The sequence below is a fragment of the Entelurus aequoreus genome, linkage group LG22, assembly GCF_033978785.1.
Source record: "Entelurus aequoreus isolate RoL-2023_Sb linkage group LG22, RoL_Eaeq_v1.1, whole genome shotgun sequence".
NCBI lineage: Eukaryota > Metazoa > Chordata > Actinopteri > Syngnathiformes > Syngnathidae > Entelurus > Entelurus aequoreus.
Window position 1 is genome coordinate 32,998,083 of NC_084752.1, and position 23,104 is coordinate 33,021,186.

The window sequence follows — 23,104 nt, forward strand, 5'->3', positions numbered from 1 at the left end:
GAGCTATCACAACCTTCTTATGTTTGTTTGATATGTATGTATATATACTGTATATATATATATATATATATATATATATATATATATATATATATATATATATATATATATATATATATATATATATATATATATATATATATATATATGTGTGTGTGTGTGTGTGTGTGTGTGTGTGTGTGTGTGTGTGAGTGTGTGTATGTGTGTGTGTGTGTGTGTGTGTGTGTGTGTGTGTGTGTGTGTGTGTGTGTGTGTGTGTGTGTGTATGTATGTATGTATGTATGTATATATGTATGTATATATGTATGTATGTATATGTATGTTTATATGTATGTATGTATATGTATGTATGTATATACATATACGTATGAATGTATGTATATATATAATATATATAGATGTATGTATATATATATACATAAATATATATATATATATGTATGTATATACATATACGTATGTATGTATGTATATATATAATATGGATAGATGTATGTATATATATATACATAAATATATATATATATATATATATAGTATATATATATATATATATATACTATATATATATATATATATATAGATTAATGTATATGTGTGTATATATTTGTGTGTATATGTATATATGTTTGTATGTGTGATATGTATCTGTATACATATATACACAGAATATATATATACAGTATATATAGTAAATATATATATATATATATATATATATATATATATATATATATATATATATATATATATATATATATATATATATATATATATATATATATATATATATATATATATATATATATATATATGTGTGTGTGTGCGTGTGTGTGTGTGTGTGAGTGTGTGTATGTGTGTGTGTGTGTGTGTATGTATGTATGTATGTATGTATATATGTATGTATATATGTATGTATGTATATGTATGTATGTATATGTATGTATGTATATACATATACGTATGAATGTATGTATATATATAATATATATAGATGTATGTATATATATATACATAAATATATATATATATGTATGTATATACATATACGTATGTATGTATGTATATATATAATATGGATAGATGTATGTATATATATATACATAAATATATATATATATATATAGTATATATATATATATATATATATATATATATATATATATATACTATATATATATATATATATAGATGTATGTATATGTGTGTATATATTTGTGTGTATATGTATATATGTTTGTATGTGTGATATGTATCTGTATACATATATACACAGAATATATATATACAGTATATATAGTATATATATATATATATATATATATATATATATATATATATATATATATATATATATATATATATATATATATATATATATAGTGTATTGAAAGTGTGCAGTTTTTTTTACTAAATTAGATACTTTTGTCGAGGCTAGAACCAATTATTCATGTTTACATTGATTCATATGGGGAACTCTGCGTCACTATACGAACGTTTCGGTTGGCGAACCATGTTGAAGAGCCAAATAATTAAAAAATTGAGGTTCCACTGTTAAGGAGAAAGTCACTAAGCTGTATAGTAAGTACAAAAATCAATTTATCATGTGTGCCCTTTGTTGCTAATTGGGCACCTAAATGAAAGGTCTCCAGAGATGCGACCTATCTGGTTACTTTTATAAACTCATTATTTCCATAGTGACTTTAAACATGACCTTTTAGCGACCCGCCAAATGCTAGCAGCAGGTTGCATTAAAGCCATTGAGGCTGAGGAAAATGTCAAGACAAAATAGAATATATTAGAGGAGGGGAATAGAGAAATATTGAAATTATTTTTGATTAGTTGTGTTTGTAAAAGAATGTTTGTAAGACCTACTGTGAACACGCCATTTTGTGTGTCTGTAGCTTTAATGCTAATGAGCTGTATTGCTGCAATAAGCACTTTATTACACAAAAACTGTAAATCTGCAATTGTTCAACATAATATATGCTGTATCAGTGTTTCTTAACCATAGGGCCAAGGCCCATTGTTGAGCCACCAAAAAAATACCCGTTTCTCAACCGGGATCCGTGTGGGCCACAGCGGCAATTTGTTGTAATACACTTTTCCACCACTTGTGGCAGTAATAACAATATCAAACAAACAGAAGAAGTTTGGAGCTGAAGCCATATAGAGAGGTTTCTTAAGCGCCAAAATTATGACTTAAGTGGTGAAGCTACTACTACCCAGCCAGGACACACGAGGTGAACATTTAAAGGCCTACTGAAACCCACTACTACCAACCACGCAGTCTGATAGTTTATATATCAATGATGAAATCTTAACATTGCAACACATGCCAATACGGCCGGGTTAACTTATAAAGTGCAATTTTAAAATTCCCGCCAGACTTCCGGTTGAAAAACTCCTTTGGATATGATTTATGCGCGTGACGTCCGAAAAGCAACGGAAGTGGTTGGACCCCATCGGACCCGATAGAAAAGCCTCTTGTTTTCTTCGACAAAATTCCACAGTACTCTGGACATCTGTGTTGGTGAATCTTTTGCAATTTGTTTAATGAACAATGGAGACTGCAAAGAAGAACGTTGTAGGTGCGATCGATCGGTGTCTTAGCGGCTAAGTACAATACTGTAATATCTGTGATATTTGCATTAGTGTACTGTGTCTTTAAGGGTTTGGGGAACGCGCATGCGCGAGTGAGTTGGCGGAGAACTTGAGTGTGTGTGAGCGTGAGTTGTGGCTAACAGCAGTTTGTGTATGTGTGTGCGTTACTTTTTGAACTACAACCAGTTACCGCTTGTTAATAAAGCGATTGAGCAGCGCATCCTCGTCTGTGTGACTCCTTCTCCACTGCGGGGCATTACAATACTTACAGCAACACAACAAGGACTACTTACCCTGAAAGCAGACGCCTAGCCGATGCTTGCCGCCAAACCCACGGATGAAGTCCTTCGCCGCGCCGTTGATCGCTGGAATGCAGGTGAGCACGGCTGTTGATGGGAAGATGAGGGCTGGCTGGCGTAGGTGGAGCGCTAATGTTTTATCATAGTTCTGTGAGGTCCGGTTGCTAAGTTGCTAAATTAGCCTTAGCATCGTTAGCAACAGCATAGTTAAGCCATACCAGGCTGAGAATTTTTAACCGTGTAGTTACATGTACATGGTTTAATATTATTGTTGGTCTTCTGTCTATCCTTCCAGTCAGGGGTTTATTTTTTTTGTTTCTATCTTCATTTGAGAACGATGCTATCACGTTAGCTCAGTAGCTAAGTGTGTCACTGATGTATTGTCTTGGAGATAAAAGTCACTTTAAATGTCCATTTCGCGTGCTCGACTCTCATTTTCAAGAGGATATAGTATCCGAGGTGGTTTAAAATACAAATCCGTGATCCACAATAGAAAAAGGAGAGAGTACATAGTTCTGTGAGGTCCGGTTGCTAAGTTGCTAAATTAGCCTTAGCGTCGTTAGCAACAGCATAGTTAAGCCTTACCAGGCTGAGAATTTTTAACCGTGTAGTTACATGTACATGGTTTAATATTATTGTTGGTCTTCTGTCTATCCTTCCAGTCAGGGGTTTATTTATTTTGTTTCTATCTTCATTTGAGAACGATGCTATCACGTTAGCTCAGTAGCTAAGTGTGTCACCGATGTATTGTCTTGGAGATAAAAGTCACTTTAAATGTCCTTTTCGCATGCTCGACTCTCATTTTCAAGAGGATATAGTATCCGAGGTGGTTTAAAATACAAATCCGTGATCCACAATAGAAAAAGGAGAGTGTGGAATCCAATGAGCCAGCTTGTACCTAAGTTACAGTCAGAGCGAAAAAAGATACGTCCATCACTGCCTCTCAAGTCCTTCACTGTAACGTTCCTCATCTACGAATCTTTCATCCTCGCTCAAATTAATGGGGTAATCGTGACTTTCTCGGTCCGAATCTCTCTCACTCCATTGTAAACAATGGGGAATTGTGAGGAATACTAGCTCCTGTGACGTCACGCTACTTCCGGTACAGGCAAGGCTTTTTTTTATCAGCGAGCAAAAGTTGCGAACTTTATCGTCGATTTTCTCTACTAAATCCTTTCAGCAAAAATATGGCAATATCGCGAAATGATCAAGTATGACACATAGAATGGATCTGCTATTCCCGTTTAAATAAAAAAAAACATTTCAGTAGGCCTTTAACTAAAACATTACGCTATCTTGAAAAAACAAAGTAAAATTACTTATTATTAGTATGTTAACGTTAGCATGTTAATATTTTATGCCAGATTCTTAGCTAAATGTGTATGTTCAAACCTAAAATCATGGCTGTTGATGCTTGGCACCATCTTGTAAGTATGCTAACGTCATGCTAATTTTAGCATGCTAACGTTTTATGCTAGCTTCTTAGCTAGCTTAAAAGTGTATTTTTAAACCTACAAATCAGGGATTTTGATGCCTTGCGCCATTTTAGAAGGATGTTGACGTCTCTTATATTTGCATGCTAATGTTAACATGCTAATGTTTTATGCTAGCTTCTTAGCTAAATGTGTATTTTTAAACTTAAAAATCATGGATTTTGATGCTTGTGCCATAATGGAAGTATGCTAATGTCTTTTAAATTCGCATGATAATTTTAGTATGCTAACGTTTTATGCTAATTTTGTATGTTTAAATAAAAATTCATGGATTTGGATACTTGGAGCCATCTTAAAAGTATGCCAGGTTCTATTGATCCCAGGCATTATTTTACAATACATTATTTTAACAAATGATTTATTAATTTCAAAAAGTTTTGAAGAAGTGTGATATTTTTTTACTTTTGTTCCAGAAGATGTCTGGAGCTGAAGCTGTAGAGAAGTTTTGTTAAAATGCTATTGTTTTATGCTAGATTCTAGTTCTTAAATCTGCTATTTTACATTTATTTTAACAAATTATTTACCATGAATTTATTTCGCAGAAAACATGCATCAAATTAAATTAGAATTTAAAAAAAAAAATTTAAACAACAACATAAAAATAGTTTTAAAACAATAAGTGTTTAAAAAGTGTGATTTTTTTTTTAAAACTTTTGTTCAACAAGTTGTCTGGAGCTGACTAAAGCCATACAAAAGTTTTGTTAAAATGCTAATGTTTTATGCTAATTTTTTTAGCTAATTTTGTATTTTTAAACCAAAAAAATCATGGATTTTGATGCTTGGCGCCATTTTGGAAGTATGCTAACGTCTCTTATATTTGCATGCTAATGTTAGCATGCTAATGTTTTATGCTATTTTTTTTGTTCAGCTCATTTTGTATGTTTAAACCCACAAATCATAGATTTGGATACTTGGCACCAGCTTAGAAGTGTGCCGGCTTCCATCGACCCCGTGCCAGAGGTTCAGGGCACATATAGCAGGCCCATCAAAATTTTCTGTTTGTTAAATCTGCTATTTAGTGTTGTTTTTTTTTTAATTTAACAATTTATTTCCCATGAATTTTTTGGTAAAAACATGCATTAAATTAAAGTTGAATTGTATTAAAAACAAACAAATAAATAATTAAAAAAAGACTTATACTGAAATGAATTTTTTTTATTTAAACGGGAATAGCAGATCCATTCTATGTGTCATACTTGATCATTTTGCGATATTGCCATATTTTTGCTGAAAGGATTTAGTAGAGAAAATCGACGATAAAGTTCGCAACTTTTGCTCGCTGATAAAAAAAAGCCTTGCCTGTACCGGAAGTAGAGTGACGTCACAGGAGCTAGTATTCCTCACAATTCCCCATTGTTACAATGGAGCGAGAGAGATTCGGACCGAGAAAGTGACGATTACCCCATTAATTTGAGCGAGGATGAAAGATTCGTAGATGATGAACGTTACAGTGAAGGACTTGAGAGGCAGTGATGGACGTATCTTTTTTCGCTCTGACCGTAACTTAGGTACAAGCTGGCTCATTGGATTCCAAACTCTCTCCTTTTTCTATTGTAGATCACAGATTTGTATTTTAAACCACCTCAGATACTATACCCTCTTGAAAATGAGAGTCGAGAACACGAAATGGACATTCACAGTGACTGAACATGTAAATACACGATTAATAATATTCAGCTTTGCGAAGCTAAAAAAAAAATAGAAGCTAACCTAGCAACGTAGCCAACGTGATAGCATAGCAGTCTCAAATGCAGATAGAAACTAAATTAAAAAAAACCCTGACTGGATGGATAGACAGAATATCAAAAATACTATTAAACCAGGAACATGTAAATACACGATTAATAATATTCAGCTTTGCGAAGCTAAAAAAAATAGAAGCTAACCTAGCAACGTAGCCAACGTGATAGCATCAGTCTTAAATGCAGATAGAAACTAAATTAAAAAAAACCCTGACTGGATGGATAGACAGAAGATCAAAAATACTATTAAACCATGAACATGTAAATACACGATTAATAATATTCAGCTTTTCGAAGCTAAAAAAATAGAAGCTAACCTAGCTACGTAGCCAACGTGATAGCATAGCAGTCTCAAATGCAGATAGAAACTAAATTAAAAAAAAACCTGACTGGATGGATAGACAGAAGATCAAAAATACTATTAAACCATGTACATGTAACTACACGGTTCAAAATTCTCAGCCTGGTAAGGCTTAACTATGCTGTTGCTAACGACGCTAAGGCTAATTTAGCAACTTAGCAACCGGACCTCACAGAACTATGTACTCTCTCCTTTTTCTATTGTGGATCACGGATTTGTATTTTAAACCACCTCGGATACTATATCCTCTTGAAAATGAGAGTCGAGCATGCGAAATGGACATTTAAAGTGACTTTTATCTCCAAGACAATACATCTGTGACACACTTAGCTACTGAGCTAACGTGATAGCATCGTTCTCAAATGAAGATAGAAACAAAATAAATAAACCCCTGACTGGAAGGATAGACAGAAGACCAACAATACTATTAAACCATGTACATGTAACTACACGGTTAAAAATTCTCAGCCTGGTAAGGCTTAAAAATGCTGTTGCTAACGACGCTAAGGCTAATTTAGCAACTGAGCAACCGGACCTCACAGAACTATGATAAAACATTAGCGCTCCACCTACGCCAGCCAGCCCTCATCTTCCTATCAACAGCCGTGCTCACCTGCATTCCAGCGATCAACGGCGCGACGAAGGACTTCATCCGTGGGTTTGGCGGCAAGCATCGGCTAGGTGTAGTAAGTAGTCCTTGTTGTGTTGCTGTAAGTATTGTACTTAGCCGCTAAGACACCGATCGATCCCACCTACAACGTTCTTCTTTGCAGCCTCCATTGTTCATTAAACAAATTGCAAAAGATTCACCAACACAGATGTCCAGAATACTGTGGAATTTTGTCGAAGAAAACAAGAGGCTTTTCTATCGGGTCCGATGGGGTCCAACCACTTCCGTTGCTTTTGTGACGTCACGCGTATAAATCATATCCAAAGGAGTTTTTCAACCGGAAGTGCGGCGGGAATTTTAAAATTGCACTTTATAAGTTAACCCGGCCGTATTGGCATGTGTTGCAATGTTAAGATTTCATCATTGATATATAAACTATCAGACTGCGTGGTTGGTAGTAGTGGGTTTCAGTAGGCCTTTAAAAATCGTTTTAAAGAAATTTAAAAAAGTGTTGTTTTTTTTGTTTTTTTAACATCTGTTCCAGCAGACATGGTTTGATTCCCAGCCAGGACATGCAAGGTAAACATAACCGCTAAAACATAACGCTATCTTGCAAAAACAAAGATATTTATTATATTCTATTAAGTTTATTATTTCATACAAACATACAGTATTGAAACAAATTGTTTCCTATTCATATAACTCCAAAATGCCTTGACGCCGCACTGTAAACCTGAATGCTCAAAATAATGAATTAAAATAAGTAGTGTAAACCTAAAAAGTTGTTAAAAGTGGTACTTACTTAAAAATGTTGAGTGTGAGTAACAATTTCCTTCGTTTTATTTTTAATTAATATTAACTTGTTTGCAGATTATGTACCTGCTACTTAAAATAATTAACTCAGTTACTTCAAACTCAGTGGATTAAACATAATTTTGTCTTATTTTGAAAGAACAAATCAATAAATCAAATCATGAAATAAATTAAGAATGAATCAATTGTATTATAGATTTGTATTGTTATTATACTTTGAGCGTATGTATATATATAAATGATTACATGCACACAAGCGCGCACGCCCACACACGCAGAGAGGAAGCGCTTTTATTTTGTAGCATTTTCGTGCATTTCCTCTTCAGGCAGCAGACATGAGAAGAGCAGGAGTCGGGAGACCAATTGACCCTCAGCTCTGCACCATTGAGGTGAATGTAAGTAGTCAACATAAAACTTCCTTGAATGTATGTTTCTGAAAGTTCAACGTGTTTTTAAGACGGACATGGTGAGTAACGTTAGCCATGTAGCAAGCTAGCATGCAAAGTCTCCTGATGCCAAAGTGTAGACTGTTAGCTAGTCCATAGACATCTTCTAAGGCAGTGGTTCTCAAACTTTTTTTGTCATCCCCCACTTTGGACAAGGGGGAGTTTTCAAGCCCCACCTGCCCCCATCGCCCCAACAGAACGCTAATGCCAAGCTTAACATTTTCAAATTTATTGAACATCAAGTTGTATACATTCAAACTCAATAACATAAAATAACATCAAGTTCAATAATAAATAAAATAACTGTGCAGCTGTGGTATAACTTGCATCAAGTTCAATAATAAATAAAATAACTGTGCAGCTGTGGTATAACTTGCATCAAGTTCAATAATAAATCAAATAACTTGCATCAAGTTCAATAATAAATCAAATAACTTGCATCAAGTTCAATAATAAATCAAACAAAAGTGTTATAACTTGCATCAAGTTCAATAATAAATCAAAAAAAGGGTTATAACTTGCACCAAGTTCAATAATAAATCAAATAACTTGCATCAAGTTCAATAAATCAAATAACTTGCATCAAGTTCAATAATAAATAAAACAAAAGTGTTATAACTTGCATCAAGTTCAATAATAAATCAAAAAAAGTGTTATAACTTGCATCAAGTTCAATAATAAATCAAAAAAGTGTTATAACTTGCATCAAGTTCAATAATAAATCAAATAAAAGTGTTATAACTTGCATCAAGTTCAATAATAAGTAAAATAAAAGTGTTATAACTTGCATCAAGTTCAATAATAAATCAAATAACTTGCATCAAGTTCAATAATAAATCAAATAAAAGTGCCACTTTGCAATCTTTGCAAAAAAAAAGGAGGAGCTATGCATTTTGGCAAGACAGGCAAATGAACATGAGTTTTACAGTACTCCAGCATTAGTGGCTGCAATGAGCCTGTTTTGCACTGCACAGCTTTTGAAATCGGGGTTGCAGGCTTGACACTGCCACTGTTAAAACCTCATTGAGTTCGGGGCTGAGCTGCCTTGACGCGAGTGCTTCCCGGTGAATGACACAGTGTGTCCAATGCGCATTTGGCACAACCCTCTTTATTAGAGCCTGCAGCCCGTTTCTTTACCCTGCCATGGTCTGTGTGCCATCAGAGCAAAAGCCCACACATTTTTCCCATTTAAGGTTGTGTTCTTTGAGGAAACTGTCCATTATCTCGAACAGCTCATCAGCAGTAGCTCTATTTTTTATGTATTTGCAAAACAGCAAATCCTCGCACAGTGACTCGCCATTCACAAAGCTTCCGCTTAGCCCCGCCCCCATTAGTTACTGTTGCTATGTCTGTCAAACTTTCGCTCCTACCTAGAAATTTAAAGCCTACAGGAAAAATAAGTAATTTACATTTATTTATATAGCAGGTTTCACAGACAGAATCACAAAGTGATTTACAGTGTGTATAGAAAATTAAAGCATAGTAAAAAAAAAATCTAAGAATATAATTTTTTTTTTTTTAAAGTAAAGTGAAATTTCCTCCCGTTCCTCGCGCCCCACCTGTCATGTCTCTATTCCCCACCAGTGGGGCGCGCCCCACACTTTGAGAAACGCTGTTCTAAGGGTACGCAGCATCGAGCGCTACTGCCTACTGGCGCTGACGAGACGCGGGGCCGCCATCTTGGAGTGGTGATCCGCTCCACTCAGTGCAATTCATTTGGCAGGAGCAATGAACTGTCAGAATCAGAATAGTTTTATTGCCATTGTTTGAGAACGGGTTCACAAACTAGGAATTTTTCTTGGTGCAATCGTGCAACATAACAACACATATAACACATATTTGGTAATAAAAAGAGCTGTGACTGAGCTATCAGATCTTGTTATAGACTTAGAAGGAATTCAAGGAATTCAAGGAGCTACTGTTAAGAGTTATTGTTCATGTGCCTAATGGCCGAGGGGAAAAAACTGTTCAGGTGGCGGGAGGTGTGGGTCTCGATGGAGCGTAGTCTCCTGCCTGATGGGAGAGGGGAGAATAGTTTGTGTCCAGGGTGAGAAGAGTCAGCTGTGATCCGACCCACACGCCTTCTGGTCCTGGAGGAGAACAAGTCCTTGAGGGATGGGAGCTTGCAGTCAATCACCTTCTCAGCAGCATGTACGATGCGCTGCAGTCTATGCTTATCCTGGACTGTGGCGCCAGGGAACCACACGGTGATGGAGGAGGTCAGGATGGACTCTATAATGGCTGAGTAAAACTGCACCAGCATCTCGGTCGGCACCTTAAGTTTCCTCAGCTGCCACAGGAAGTACATCCTCTGCTGCGGCTTCTTGATGAGGGAGCTGATGGTCGGCTCCCACTTGAGGTCTTGGGCGATGGTGGTGCCCAAGAAACGGAAGGAGTCCACAATGGGGACGGGGGTGGGAGAGTCAATCAGGGTGAGGGGGCATGGGGGCTATGACTTTCCTGAAGTCCATGATCATCTCCACTGTTTTCTGGGCGTTCAGCTCCAGGTTGTTGAGGCTGCACCAGGACGCCACCTCTCTCCTGTAGGCGCACTCATCGCCATCCGAGATGAGCCCAATTAGGGTGGTGTCATCCGCAAACTTGAGCAGTTTTATGGACTGGTGACTGGAGGTGCAGCAGTTTGTATACAGGGAGAAGTCCACAAACAAGATCCTAGCGTAGGTTCCTGGGGAGTCCAGATGCTCCAGGATGAAGTGGAGGGCCAGGTTCACTGCATCATCCACAGACCTGTTGGCTCTATAGGCGAACTGCAGTGGGTCCAGGAGGGGGGCGGTGATGTCCTTGAGGTGGGGCAGGACCAAGCGCTCAAAGGACTTCATGACCACAGACGTCAGCGCAACCGGCCTGTAGTCATTTAGTCCTGTGATCCATGCTTTCTTGGGGAGAGGGACAATGGTGGAGGTCTTAAAGCAGGACGGCACGCGGCATAGCTCCAAAGAGGTGTTAAAAATGTCAGTGAAGACAGGAGCTAGCTGATCCGCACAGTGTCTGAGAGTGGAGGGGGAGACACCATCCGGCCCGGGGGCCTTCCACGTATTCAGCTTCAAGAACTGCCGGCGTACATCCTCTTCTCGGATGGAGAGGGCCTTTACAGTCCTATGATGTTCTTGGAGTCCTGTGATGTCCTTGGAGTCCTTTGAGGCCTTTAACTCCTTTAATGAAGTGCTGGCATTGGTGGGGAGGGTGATGGTGGGGGTAGCAGGGCTTTGATGAGCTGAAGGCCGTTCATGACGACAGTAATGTGTGTTGAGGCCCTGAGCGAGAGTCCGGTCATTCTGGGCCTGGGGGCTTTTGGGCTTATAGTTCGTAAGGGCCCTTAGCCCTCTCCAAACGGCCGCAGAATCATTGGAGCGGAATTGTTCCTGTAGACGGTTAGAGTACACAGATTTAGCTTTCTCCACTTCCCTGTTGAAGTGGTACTTCGCTTATCTGTAGGTACTCTGGTCCCAGCTTCTCCACGCAGCCTCCTTCTTCTTACGCAGCTGTCGGAGCTTTGGTGTGAACCAGGGCTTGTCGTTGTTATAACAAGCCCTGGTGCGCGTTGGAATGATGCGCGCCTCATTGAACTGTATGTATGAGGTCACAGTGTCCGTATACTCGTCCAGATTGTCCGTGGCCACTCCAATTGCCTCCCAGTCTGTCGTCTCCCAACATGCACGCAACTCGTCCACAGACTCAGCGGTGAAACACTTAACGGTCCTCATAACAGGTTTAGCCAGTTTCAGTCTCTGTCTGTATGAAGGGATTAAGTGCACCATCACGTGATCTGATAGTCCGAGAGCAGCGCGCGTGACTGCATGAAAAGCCTTGCTTAATGTAGTGTAGCAGTGATCCAAAGTGTTCTCCTCTGGTCGGGCATTTAATAAACTGTCTATACTTTGGTAATTCCTGGCTCAAATTTCCCTTGTTAAAGTCACCAAGTACGATAACAAGAGAGTCCGGAAAAGACCGTTCCACATGTAAGATCTGTCCTGCAAGCGTGCGCTGAGCGTCACGCACGTCCGCGCTGGGTGGGATGTAAACAGCCACCAGAATGAATGAAATTATCTCACGCGGTGAGTAAAAGGGCTTACAGTGAATGAAAATATATTTCAGAGAAGGAGAGCATTGTTTGGATATCACCGTCACGTCTGTACACCAGCTGTTGTTGACAAAGAAGCAAACTCCACCGCCTCCTTTTTTCCCGGAGAGCTCCGCATCTCTGTCCGCGCGGAGAAGATGAAAGCCCTCCAATTGAACCACGCTGTCCGGGACACTCGCGCTCAGCCATGTCTCCGTGAAGCACAACACACAAGATGAGGAAAAGTCCTTGTTCCTTCTCATCAGCAACGCTAGCTCGTCCATCTTGTTGGCAAGTGAGCGGACATTGGAGAGAAAGATGCCTGGTAGAGGCGTGCGTAATCCACGTCAGCGAAGACGGACAAGGGCGCCCAGCACGCTTCCCTCTTCGGTGCGGTCTCCCTCTTTTGATCACAGAATGGACCAAATCCACAGCTGACGCTAAGATGACTGGTAATAAGTCCATAGGGATGATGGATCTGATGTTCAGTAGCTCTTCGCGGGTGTAAGAGCACCCAGACACACAATTTATGCACAAAAACAAAGAAAACAGAGCGCACGAGAGCACCGAGGCAGGCTTCATCGGCGCCATGATCAGCGCATTTAATTAATTTTACCTCACTGAATACCACTGATTTTCACGCGCTTTTTTGTCATACGTGTAGCTATGATAAAGGACACATGTTTTATTATTCATAGTTTGCTTAACAGTAATAGAATATTCTTATATGCTATAAGTGACCAGACGTCCGAGATCAAAACTGGGAATATAATCCCAGAGAAGGGGGGAAAAAACGGTCAGCTATTTTTAAGTTCAAGAAACAATATGATTAGGTTATATATACATGCGTATATCCTACATAAACAATGTATGAATACATTAGATATCTATATATCTTAGGGACCTATAGACTGTATCTCTGTTGCTGCAGCAGCAGAGAATTTATTCTGTCTTGACACTTTGTATTGACATTTTGTATTACATTCTTCCCTTAAATGATCATGTTTACAGTGATTGTTTTATATGTATTTTTTATGTATGTCGCTTTGGATAAAAGCGTCTGCCAAATACTTAAACATAAACATATATAAACACCTGAAAGTCTTTATATCAGCTAAAACCACCAATCTGTTTCACTGGATTCAGAATAAAACCAAATTCTGTTTTACCCAACAATGTTAGTATTTGAATATTGTTACTTGAAGACTTATTCCTGGTTACAATTATACTGTTAAGAAAGTATTGTCTTATACTTTGCCTAAAATGAGAATGCATCATAATCAGTGGCGGCTGGTGAATTTAGAATTTTGAACAATCTTTATCTTCATCATTTATTTGAACTTTGTTTTTCAAGTATGACATTTTTAAATTTAATTAATTTCATTGACAAGCAATTCTATTAAGGTCATACTCTTGTTTGCTAGCGGCTACGATTTCAGTACTTTTGAAGATCTTTGCTCCTTCTCAACTCTGTGGTAATATTATTTTCACAAAATACAACCAAGTTAATGTTAAATCTTACTTGTGAAAAGTAATCCCCCGATTCATATTTTCAACAGTCCGCTCATTTGAGCAGGAAAACGCTGAACACCATCTTTGTTTTCTACCTGTCAACTGTCAGTTTAGGCTGCTCGCCGGCTCCTCGTCACCACTTCAAGATGGCGGCCCAATTTCTCGCGTCACAGCAGCCAATGCTGCGTCTACTTATAAGATGTCTATGGTTAGCTCAGTTAGATGTTTTAGCGCGGCTAAAGTCTAACAGGAGCAGTCTACACTGAATGAGCAGCGCTGTCTTCTTGTTCAAGTTTAGCATTAATTTAGACACATTTTTTATTGAGAGTTTCTTTCCCCCCTTTTTAAGACTCATTTTGAAAACGTGACGCTCTGAAGAAGAACAAAAACATCAAAACATGATGCTCTGTCAGTGTGCGCTTAGGCCCCCCCACCCCCCATGTGTGTTAGCCGATTAGCTCACTTAGCGTCGTTAGCTCTGTTAGCGCTGCTAAAGTATAACGGTCCATTTACTAAATGAAATGAGCAGTGCCTCTCTTGTCAAAGTTAAGCTTTACTTTAGAGATGTTTTTTTTTTAAATTATTTAGAGACTCCCTTTTTCTTTTTTAAGACTCATTTTTAAAACGTGACGCTTTAAAAAAAAAACAAAAAAACATGATGCTCTGAAGAAATAAGGAAAAAAAAAACAAGAAGCTCTGTCAGTGTGCTTAGTTTAGACCCCAGAACCAGCTGAATAATGAAACTGTCAGTAAAGTTATACCACCAGCATTTGTGAAAACAATGACCGAGGCTGTACTTGGATTTATATTTGTTATTTTGCAGTTATTTTGTCTGACTGTTAGATAATAACACAAACATACATGCCTCTATGACAGTGATTCTCTAATGGGGGTGGGTACGCGTACCCCAGGGGGTACTTGAAGGTATGCCAAGGGGTACGTGAGATTATTTTTAAATATTCTAAAAATAGCAACAATTCAAAAATCCTTTATAAATATATTTATTGAATAATACTTCAACAAAATAAATGTTTAGAATTAAGTTCATGAATCCAGATGGATCTCTATTACAATCCCAAAAGAGGGCACTTTAAGTTGATGATTACTTCCATGTGTAGAAATATTTATTTATAATTGAATCACTTGTTTATTTTTCAACAAGTTTTTAGTTATTTTTATATCTTTTTTTCCAAATAGTTCAAGAAAGACCACTACAAATGAGCAATATTTTGCACTGTTATACAATTTAATAAATCAGAAACTGATGACATAGTGCTGTATTTTACTTTTTTATCTCTTTTTTTCAACCAAAAATGCTTTGCTCTGATTAGGGGGTACTTGAATTAAAAAAATGTTCACAGGGGGTACATCACTGAAAAAAGGTTGAGAACCACTGCTCTATGACATGCACTTACAAATGTAGGTTCATCGGCCAGTATATAAATGTAATAACATCAACATTGTTTTGATTAATTGTAAATACTTTCAAATGTATTTGTGTAAAATGTTGCAGATTGAATAGTCTAACAGGCATCTTACACATTACCTTTGATTTAACCAATGATGGTGTATTTTCTTGTATCCTTTTAGGATGAGAAATATGACTTTATGTGATTTGGTTGAGGGTTAAAAATTAACACAGGTGGCTTGTAAAATAATATTGTGTGTGTGTGTGTGTGTGTGTGTTTTCAGGTTGCTGCAACAAATATGACTTGGCACTGTAAGTTGTGTTCAGCTTCTTTTACCACTATATCATATTTATTTAAACACTGTAGACTGCAGCACAGCCACTTTTCAAAAGTTAGCCCAGTCCTGTGCCTCCATGATAATTGCATGAGCACATTTCAGACACTTAGTGCACTGAGAACTAATCTGTCAAGATATCATACTCAAGAACCTAAAAGCAATGCAAACAAGATTCAGGGACTTGTGACTTTCAAGTGTCCTCTATCCCCAATTCAGCAACCTTTTTCTTTTTCTGACAGACTATAGTTATGTCCTGCCCACCTGTGAAAGAGCTGATGGACCTCTGGCCTGCTCTTCATATGCCATCTGAGGTCATGTGGATCATTTCTTTCATCTGTTTTTATCTTTGCCGGTACTTTGTCACATTGTGTGTAGTGTTGCCTTATTTCATTCATCATTTAAAAAAAGAATTGCTGTTACTGTACTGTTCTTTCCTCACTGCAGGTGTATGCAAACCAGAACTTTCCTAACATTGCCACACTCCTCGTTTAATGGCCTTATTTAGACAGAAAGCTTCCTAAACTGGAAAGACTGCAGATGCTTTGGCTGACATGTTCAAAGTCCATGATGCACAGGTGAATATACAATTCACATGTGAAGTCTTTGTGTCATTTTGGGAGTTTAATGCTTAAAACTAGCTCTTGAATTCCACAATTGCACCAGCTAAGTCAGCAGGTTATTATTGGATTTATGTGCAAATATCACTGTGGTGGCAAATTGGTCAGGGCTGTTTGGCATTGAGTTTGATTAGTAAACTTGTCACAGTATTTACACTGTTAATCTTCTTAGGAATGACATGATGTCCACACAAAATGTACCACTGTTCTCCATGCCCTTCCTGTCTATCTACGAGAGGAAGTCTCTGGATTTTTCAGGACATGTGTGGTAAGTCCTAGTAGAGAGATATCAGGCCTGCTGTACTGTAAATGAACCAATTAATATTTTCTATTTATTTATGTATAAGGACAACACACATTAACATTTCGGCAAATGTGCCAGTGTTTTAACTGCAAACCTTTGGCAAGATGTTTAGAGACCTAAGGAGTCATGTTGTGCCCATTAGGGCATTAAAAAAAATCAACAATCACTGCTAAGAAATCAAGTGATTAGTATCTGATCTCCCTTTGAATTTTTTTAAGGATGATATGGATGACCCAGACCTGGAGGATGCAGCAGTGGTCCTCCTGACAATCGTCAGTGATGAAGCCACGAGTCCAGTTAACTACGACCCAGTGAGAATCGCTGTCATCCTAGAGGATGATGTGGTGGTCGACCTCCCCAGGCTTCCTGATACCTTCCTGGTGATGTTCAGCCTCATGTATGCTTTACATCTCAATTATCCCAATGGACTAACCAACACATTTGAGTTCACACAGAAAATCTTACTTGGTCTTGATGACGCTAAACTGTCACCCAAGCTGCAGAGTCTCAAAAATGACCTGATGTCACATGTGTAAGTCAAGATCCAAAAAAAAGGTGGATTCAGATGGCTCACTCTGTTAGAGCATAGTCCACGACAATGTCATTCACTCATTTGACTACTGCATGTTCAACTGTTGATGTTAAAGTCGCTGCTCTATTTAACTGGTTTTAAGATAAATGGCACAAAGTACACACTGTCCCAGTACTTGTCAGTGGTTAGTGTAATTCATAATTCATTGATGTGAAACTGATATGCACCCTGAAGTTGCTTTAAACCAAATAGCCAAAGGAAGGATACACACTGCCTTTGTACATGTTATTTACAGTTTTGGAGTTTTAGCAGTTTTAGTTGTGAATAATTTACAAGCCTTCTGTTTATATGTTGCTGCACTGCAATTTTCAACCAGAGGGCCCAAAGTGTGCGTTTGTAATTGTTTCTTTAATTCCCTATTTAATTCGTAAAACATTATTTTCTGGCCATTTTGAGCGTTTAATTGACCCCACAAATGTGATGCTCCAGAAACTCAATCTGCTCAAAGGAAGGCCAGTTTTGTAGCTTCTGTAACAAGCTAAACTGTTTTCAGATGTGTGAACATGATTGCACAAGGGTTTTCTAATCATCAATTAGCCTTCTGAGTCAATGAGCAAACACATTGTACCATTAGAACACTGGAGTGATAGTTGCTGGAAATGGGCCTCTATACACCTATGTAGATATTGCACCAAAAACCAGACATTTGCAGCTAGAATGGTCATTTACCACATTAGCAATGTATAGAGTGTATTTCTTTAAAGTTAAGACTAGTTTAAAGTTATCTTCATTGAAAAGTACAGTGCTTTTCCTTCAAAAATAAGGACATTTCAATGTGACCCCAGACTTTTTAACGGTAGTGTATATATACATATGTATATATATATATATATATATATATATATATATATATATATATATATATATATATATATATATATTAAGGCTGCAGCTAACGATTATTTTTCTATCGATTAATCTATAGATTATTTTTTCGATTAATCGGTTAATCTATAGATTATTTTTTCGATTCATCTATAGATTATTTTTCCTTTTACCGATTATTTTTTTTATTCAAAATGAAGATGAAAAAATAAATGTAGGCCAGTTTTTTCAAAAGGCATGGCTTTTATTTACAAAAAAAAAAAAGTATGGCCACTCAGTCAACATTGACAACATGACAAAATATTCTGTAAAAATGTAAACATTTAAAACTTTTAACATTTAACAAAATTAAAAGTAGCTTATTTGCTTTTTAATGTGCAAATATAAAAGTAAACATCCAGTGCAAATCGTAATATTCTGCAATAGTATAAGCATTTGAAAAGTAAAAGTATTGCTTATTTTGCTTTAAAATGTGCAAAAATAAAGATAAACATCCAATACAAAAAAGTGCAAAACGAAATATTCTGTAACAACAGTGTAAACATTTCAACAAAAGTGAAAGTATTGCTTATTTGCTAAAATGTGCAAAAATAAAGATAAACATCCAATACAAAAAAGTGCCAATCTAAATATTCTGGAGCACTGTAAACATTAAGTATTGCTTTTAAAATGTGCAAATTAAACATCCAGTCCAACACAGTACACAATAACCAATTCTACTCATTCCAGTGAGTGACTAACAGTTGTAATGAAGAAAGGTTAGCATGTCTACATGCTCTGGTTCTTTTCTTGTTTACAATATTCCCAGCAGCTGAAAATAAGCGCTCAGAAGGGGTCGATGTGGCTGGAACTGAGAGCTAATTACCGGTAGCCTTCACCTCAAGCCAGGACTGCGAGTGAGCTGAGCTCCAGTTTATATTCCTAGAAGGTCAACGGGCTCATAGTAGGGATGTGCGTATCGATCCTGTGGTATCGATATATCGATACTCACACGCTACTCATTTGGCATCACTTTTCTGAAAAAAGTATCGATATAAACCAAAAAACGGCGTGTGGGGGGTGCAAGCATCACTTTCAGATGTTTTTGATGACTTACTTAACTTACTATGTGCTGGGACACCCCTGTACCTGGCAGAGTATAGAGCTGGCCCAGTCACGTGACAGGAGACAGCGAATGAGCGTCGTCAACGTGCAACACACACACAGCCAGCCGACAGCGATGCAGCCAGGCATATCCAGTGTTGTCCAATTGTTGACTTAAAACAGGCATTGTTTTTTTGTTTTTTTAGTAATGTTTACTGAATATTTTTGTTTAAATGATTATCCTGAATTCAAATAATTTCCACACAGGGGAATTTACTGTTAGTTGAAAATTGCTTGAGTATTTAAAACAAGATAAGAAAGGGATAACATTTGGAGATTCTTCATCTTTGCATTACAGTTTTATTTTTTTCCAAGAAAATCTTGAAATATATGATTGAATGTGATTTTGGTTTTAATCTGTAACATCATTTCTTACATTTCGAAAACATTAACCTATTTCATATTTCATTAATTGCTAATTATATCACAAACTTTAAAAAATAACTGCAGCTTCTTGCGATTCGGATTTGACAGTTAATTGGAAAGCCCTAATATCTAATTATTATTATATATAATTATTATTATATATAATATTTAATTTATTTTTCATATTTATGTTATTTATTTTAATTTGACTTTTATTATATATTAACCATAATACATGTGGCATAAATGGTCTGTATTTGTCTTGTGATTTGTCTTAAATGATAACAATAGTAATAATATTTTTGACTGACAAAAATTGCCAATAAGAAATTAATGGTATCGGTATCGATGAAAAGGCAAGATAAAGTATCGGTATCGTATCGAATCCTAAAAGTGTGGTATCGCCCATCCCTAGCTCATAGTGATGTTACTAGTAGTTGACTGGGAGGTGTTTATTATCATTTGGGGAGAGTCCACTGCCTGATGCTCACCTGCTAAACACCTATCTGCTCCACGCTGAAGCGCTGACTACATGCGCTCTGAATACACACTGCTGATTGGCTGGTAACGTTTTGAATACGCACTGCTGATTGGCTGATAACGCTTTGTATAACGCTTTGTGTGTACCAATCAGATGGTTGTGTGGGTGGGACAATGCTGCGTGCTGAGACAGAGGCAGCCGCAGAAGGAGCGAAGCAGCTTGTTAAGACTTTAGCAGCTAAAGTTAGCTTTAGCTTAGAAACTCGTTCGGTACACCCCCGTACCGAACCGAAAGCCCCGTACCGAAACGGTTCAATACAAAACACGTACCGTTACACCCCTAGCAGATACAAATGACACATTCATGTTTTTGTGTAATGATGACAACGTATACTCGCGCGGACGATTGACTAGTTGATGGTTTTCTTTTCAAATGCTCGTTCATAGCCGTTGTGCTGCTATGATAGGCCATTTCCGCTCGACACAGTGTGCATACAACAACATTATTAGGCCGTGTATTGAAATACTCCCACACTTTTGACCACTTTTGGCGTGATTTTTTCCCCCTCGCTCGCACAGTCTGCTTTGCGCTCCGCCATGACGGTAGTGTGACGTAAATATGCGACGCGTCGACGCACAAAAACGGCGTCGACGTATTTACGTAACCGATGACGTCGACTACGTCGACGCGTCGTTTCAGCCTTAATATATATATATATATATATATATATATATAAAACTATTGTCTTTCAAATATTGTTTATGTTTGATCTTGTGCTAAAAGGCACAGGTGTAGTCACATCTTTGTAAACACCTTCCTGGTAATGTATTAACAGTTTCTAAGCTATTTATGACATGAAAATCTTATGTTAATGTTAATTTTAGCTTTTTTGAGAATAGTTTCCATTTGGACTGGAAAAGTTTCTAATAAACATTTGACGAGATAAAATATAGACTTAATGCAATCAGTTGCCACATACATTTTAAGTTTGGAGGTAAATGGTTTTGAGTTTCAGCAAGTCTTTGTTTTTGAGTTGTGTCTAATTGTAAAATTGAAAGAAAGAACTAATAAATGTTAAGTTCATCTAACATTAACTCCTGAGTTTTCATACTTGAAATGATTTAGTTCTCCTGATTTATTACAATTAGAAAGATGAATGTATAAACTGAGTAGCATGTACTGAACATTTTTGAGTTGGTTTAATTGGTAAGTTTAATTTAATTATAATTTAAAAGTACATTTAACATAAACTCAAAATATTTACGATCTGATATACTAAGATATTTTAGTTTATGAACTCAAAAACATGAGGCAACTGATTGCCTCATTTTTTTTTAGTTCTGCTTACTTATTCGGGTTTACACTGCGACATGCGAGCCCAACTTCTGACATCCAATTTTCGTTCCAGCTTTGGGGTACATTTTTGCATAACATTTTCTCCACAATCTTTTTTATAACCCTCTTTCTGAGACTGAGACACCCTGCCCTTTCCAGGACTTTCAGTAGCAGCTGGGAGGGCATGAGATGAGTGGGAAGTTTGTGTTGAGAGGCTTAATATGTTTATATTCATAAATATCCACAAGTGGCCCTCAGAGGGCGGCCATCACTGCAATGTGGCCCTCAATAAACATGAGTTTGACACCTCTGTTCTAGGTGCACATGTAACTGTTAGAACCTCATTAAAAAAGGTCTTCAAATGAAGTCTTTACTACTTGTTCATCCTCACAAAGTCACTGACTGACTGCGTTAGAGATGTTTAGCCGCCATCTTGAAAACTTTAGTTTGTTTTTACTCCATTAACAGATCTCCAAACCGAGGGTGCAGCGTTTTTTGTTTACATTTCAGGAGAGACTCAGACGTCTGTTTTGTCTCTGAGGAGGCCCACTGTATCCACAGGGAGTGTTTTTGCCAGGGATTCAGCAAGTGTCAGAGGGCTGGTCGGCAAGATGGAGAGATGGGGCCAGCTGAAGACATGGCCGTGTTCCTGTAGCATACTAACATGACGTAGAACCAACATGGATTATACAGCAATGGACAAATCCTAAACCAGCCTCCTATTTTATTTTGTCCGGCAGGTTGTGAAAATGATGATCATCGTCTTGGTGACCTTTGCCCTCTGCTGGCTGCCTTATCACATCTACTTCATTGTGACGGGTCTCAATAAGCAGCTGATCAAGTGGAAGTCCATCCAGCAGGTGTACCTGTCGGTGCTGTGGCTGGCCATGAGCTCCACCATGTACAACCCCATCATCTACTGCTGCCTCAACAGCAGGTAGGAGGAACATACACCTTCTTTTCTACATACTCTCCTTGCTCTTTATAGGAATCCACAGTGGTACCTCGGTTCTCACACTGACACCCATGTGTCATTACTCTGAATAAAGTGCCCTTGACCGGGATCGAAACTGAAAGTTAACTTGGCGTGTACTAGGGTTGTCCCATTACCAATATTTTGGTACCGGTACCGAAATGTATTTCGATACTTTTCGGTACTTTTCTAAATAAAGGGGACGACAAAAATGGCAATATTGGCTTTATTTTAACAAAACATTTTAAGGTACATTAAACATGTTTCTTATTGCGATTTAGTCCTTAAATAAAATACTGAACATACGAGACAACTTAGGCAAACAAACAAACTAATTAGTCTGCTGACGTATGCAGTAACATATTGTGTCATTTATCTACCTATTATTTTGTCAACATTATGAGGGACAAACTATAAAAACTGATTAATACAGAACTTGTTCATTTACTGTTAATATCTTCTTATTTTCTGTTTTAACATGTTCTATCTACACTTCTGTTAAAATGTAATAATCACTTATTCTTCTGTTGTTTGATACTTTACATTAGTTTTGGATGATACCACACATTTAGGTATCGATCCGATACCAAGTAGTTACAGGATCATACATTGGTCATATTCAAAGTCCTCACGTGTCCATGGACGTACTTTCTGAGTTTATAAACATAATTGTTATGTATCAGAGAAGGGAAGGAGGCGACAACCAGGGCAGGACTGCGGTTTACAAGGTTTATTTGAAACCTTTGATGAATACGTGGCAT

At 37.3% G+C, this 23,104-nt stretch overlaps 1 protein-coding gene across 9 annotated transcripts in view; it reads left to right on the forward strand.

Annotated features, from left to right (window-relative positions):
• The first annotated feature begins 8,197 nt into the window (after nt 1-8,197).
• Nucleotides 8,198-23,104, forward strand: part of LOC133639545 (neuromedin-K receptor-like) — a 48,417-nt gene continuing 33,510 nt past the window's right edge. For 5 of the 9 annotated variants that reach the window (XR_009823809.1, XR_009823811.1, XR_009823812.1 and 2 more), the window contains exons 1-7: nt 8,198-8,317; nt 15,654-15,681; nt 15,947-16,059; nt 16,152-16,282; nt 16,497-16,592; nt 16,847-17,008; nt 22,111-22,307. Coding sequence is in view for 1 of the 9 variants with exons in the window: in XM_062032931.1 (XP_061888915.1) it covers nt 16,853-17,008; nt 22,111-22,307 (353 nt within the window). In the remaining 8 variants the exon portion in view is untranslated. Of the gene's footprint in view, nt 8,389-15,653; nt 15,682-15,946; nt 16,060-16,151; nt 16,283-16,496; nt 16,593-16,846; nt 17,009-22,110; nt 22,308-23,104 lie in introns of all 9 variants that reach the window. The other 4 variants (XR_009823810.1, XR_009823814.1, XR_009823816.1 and 1 more) reach the window with 4 other exon arrangements.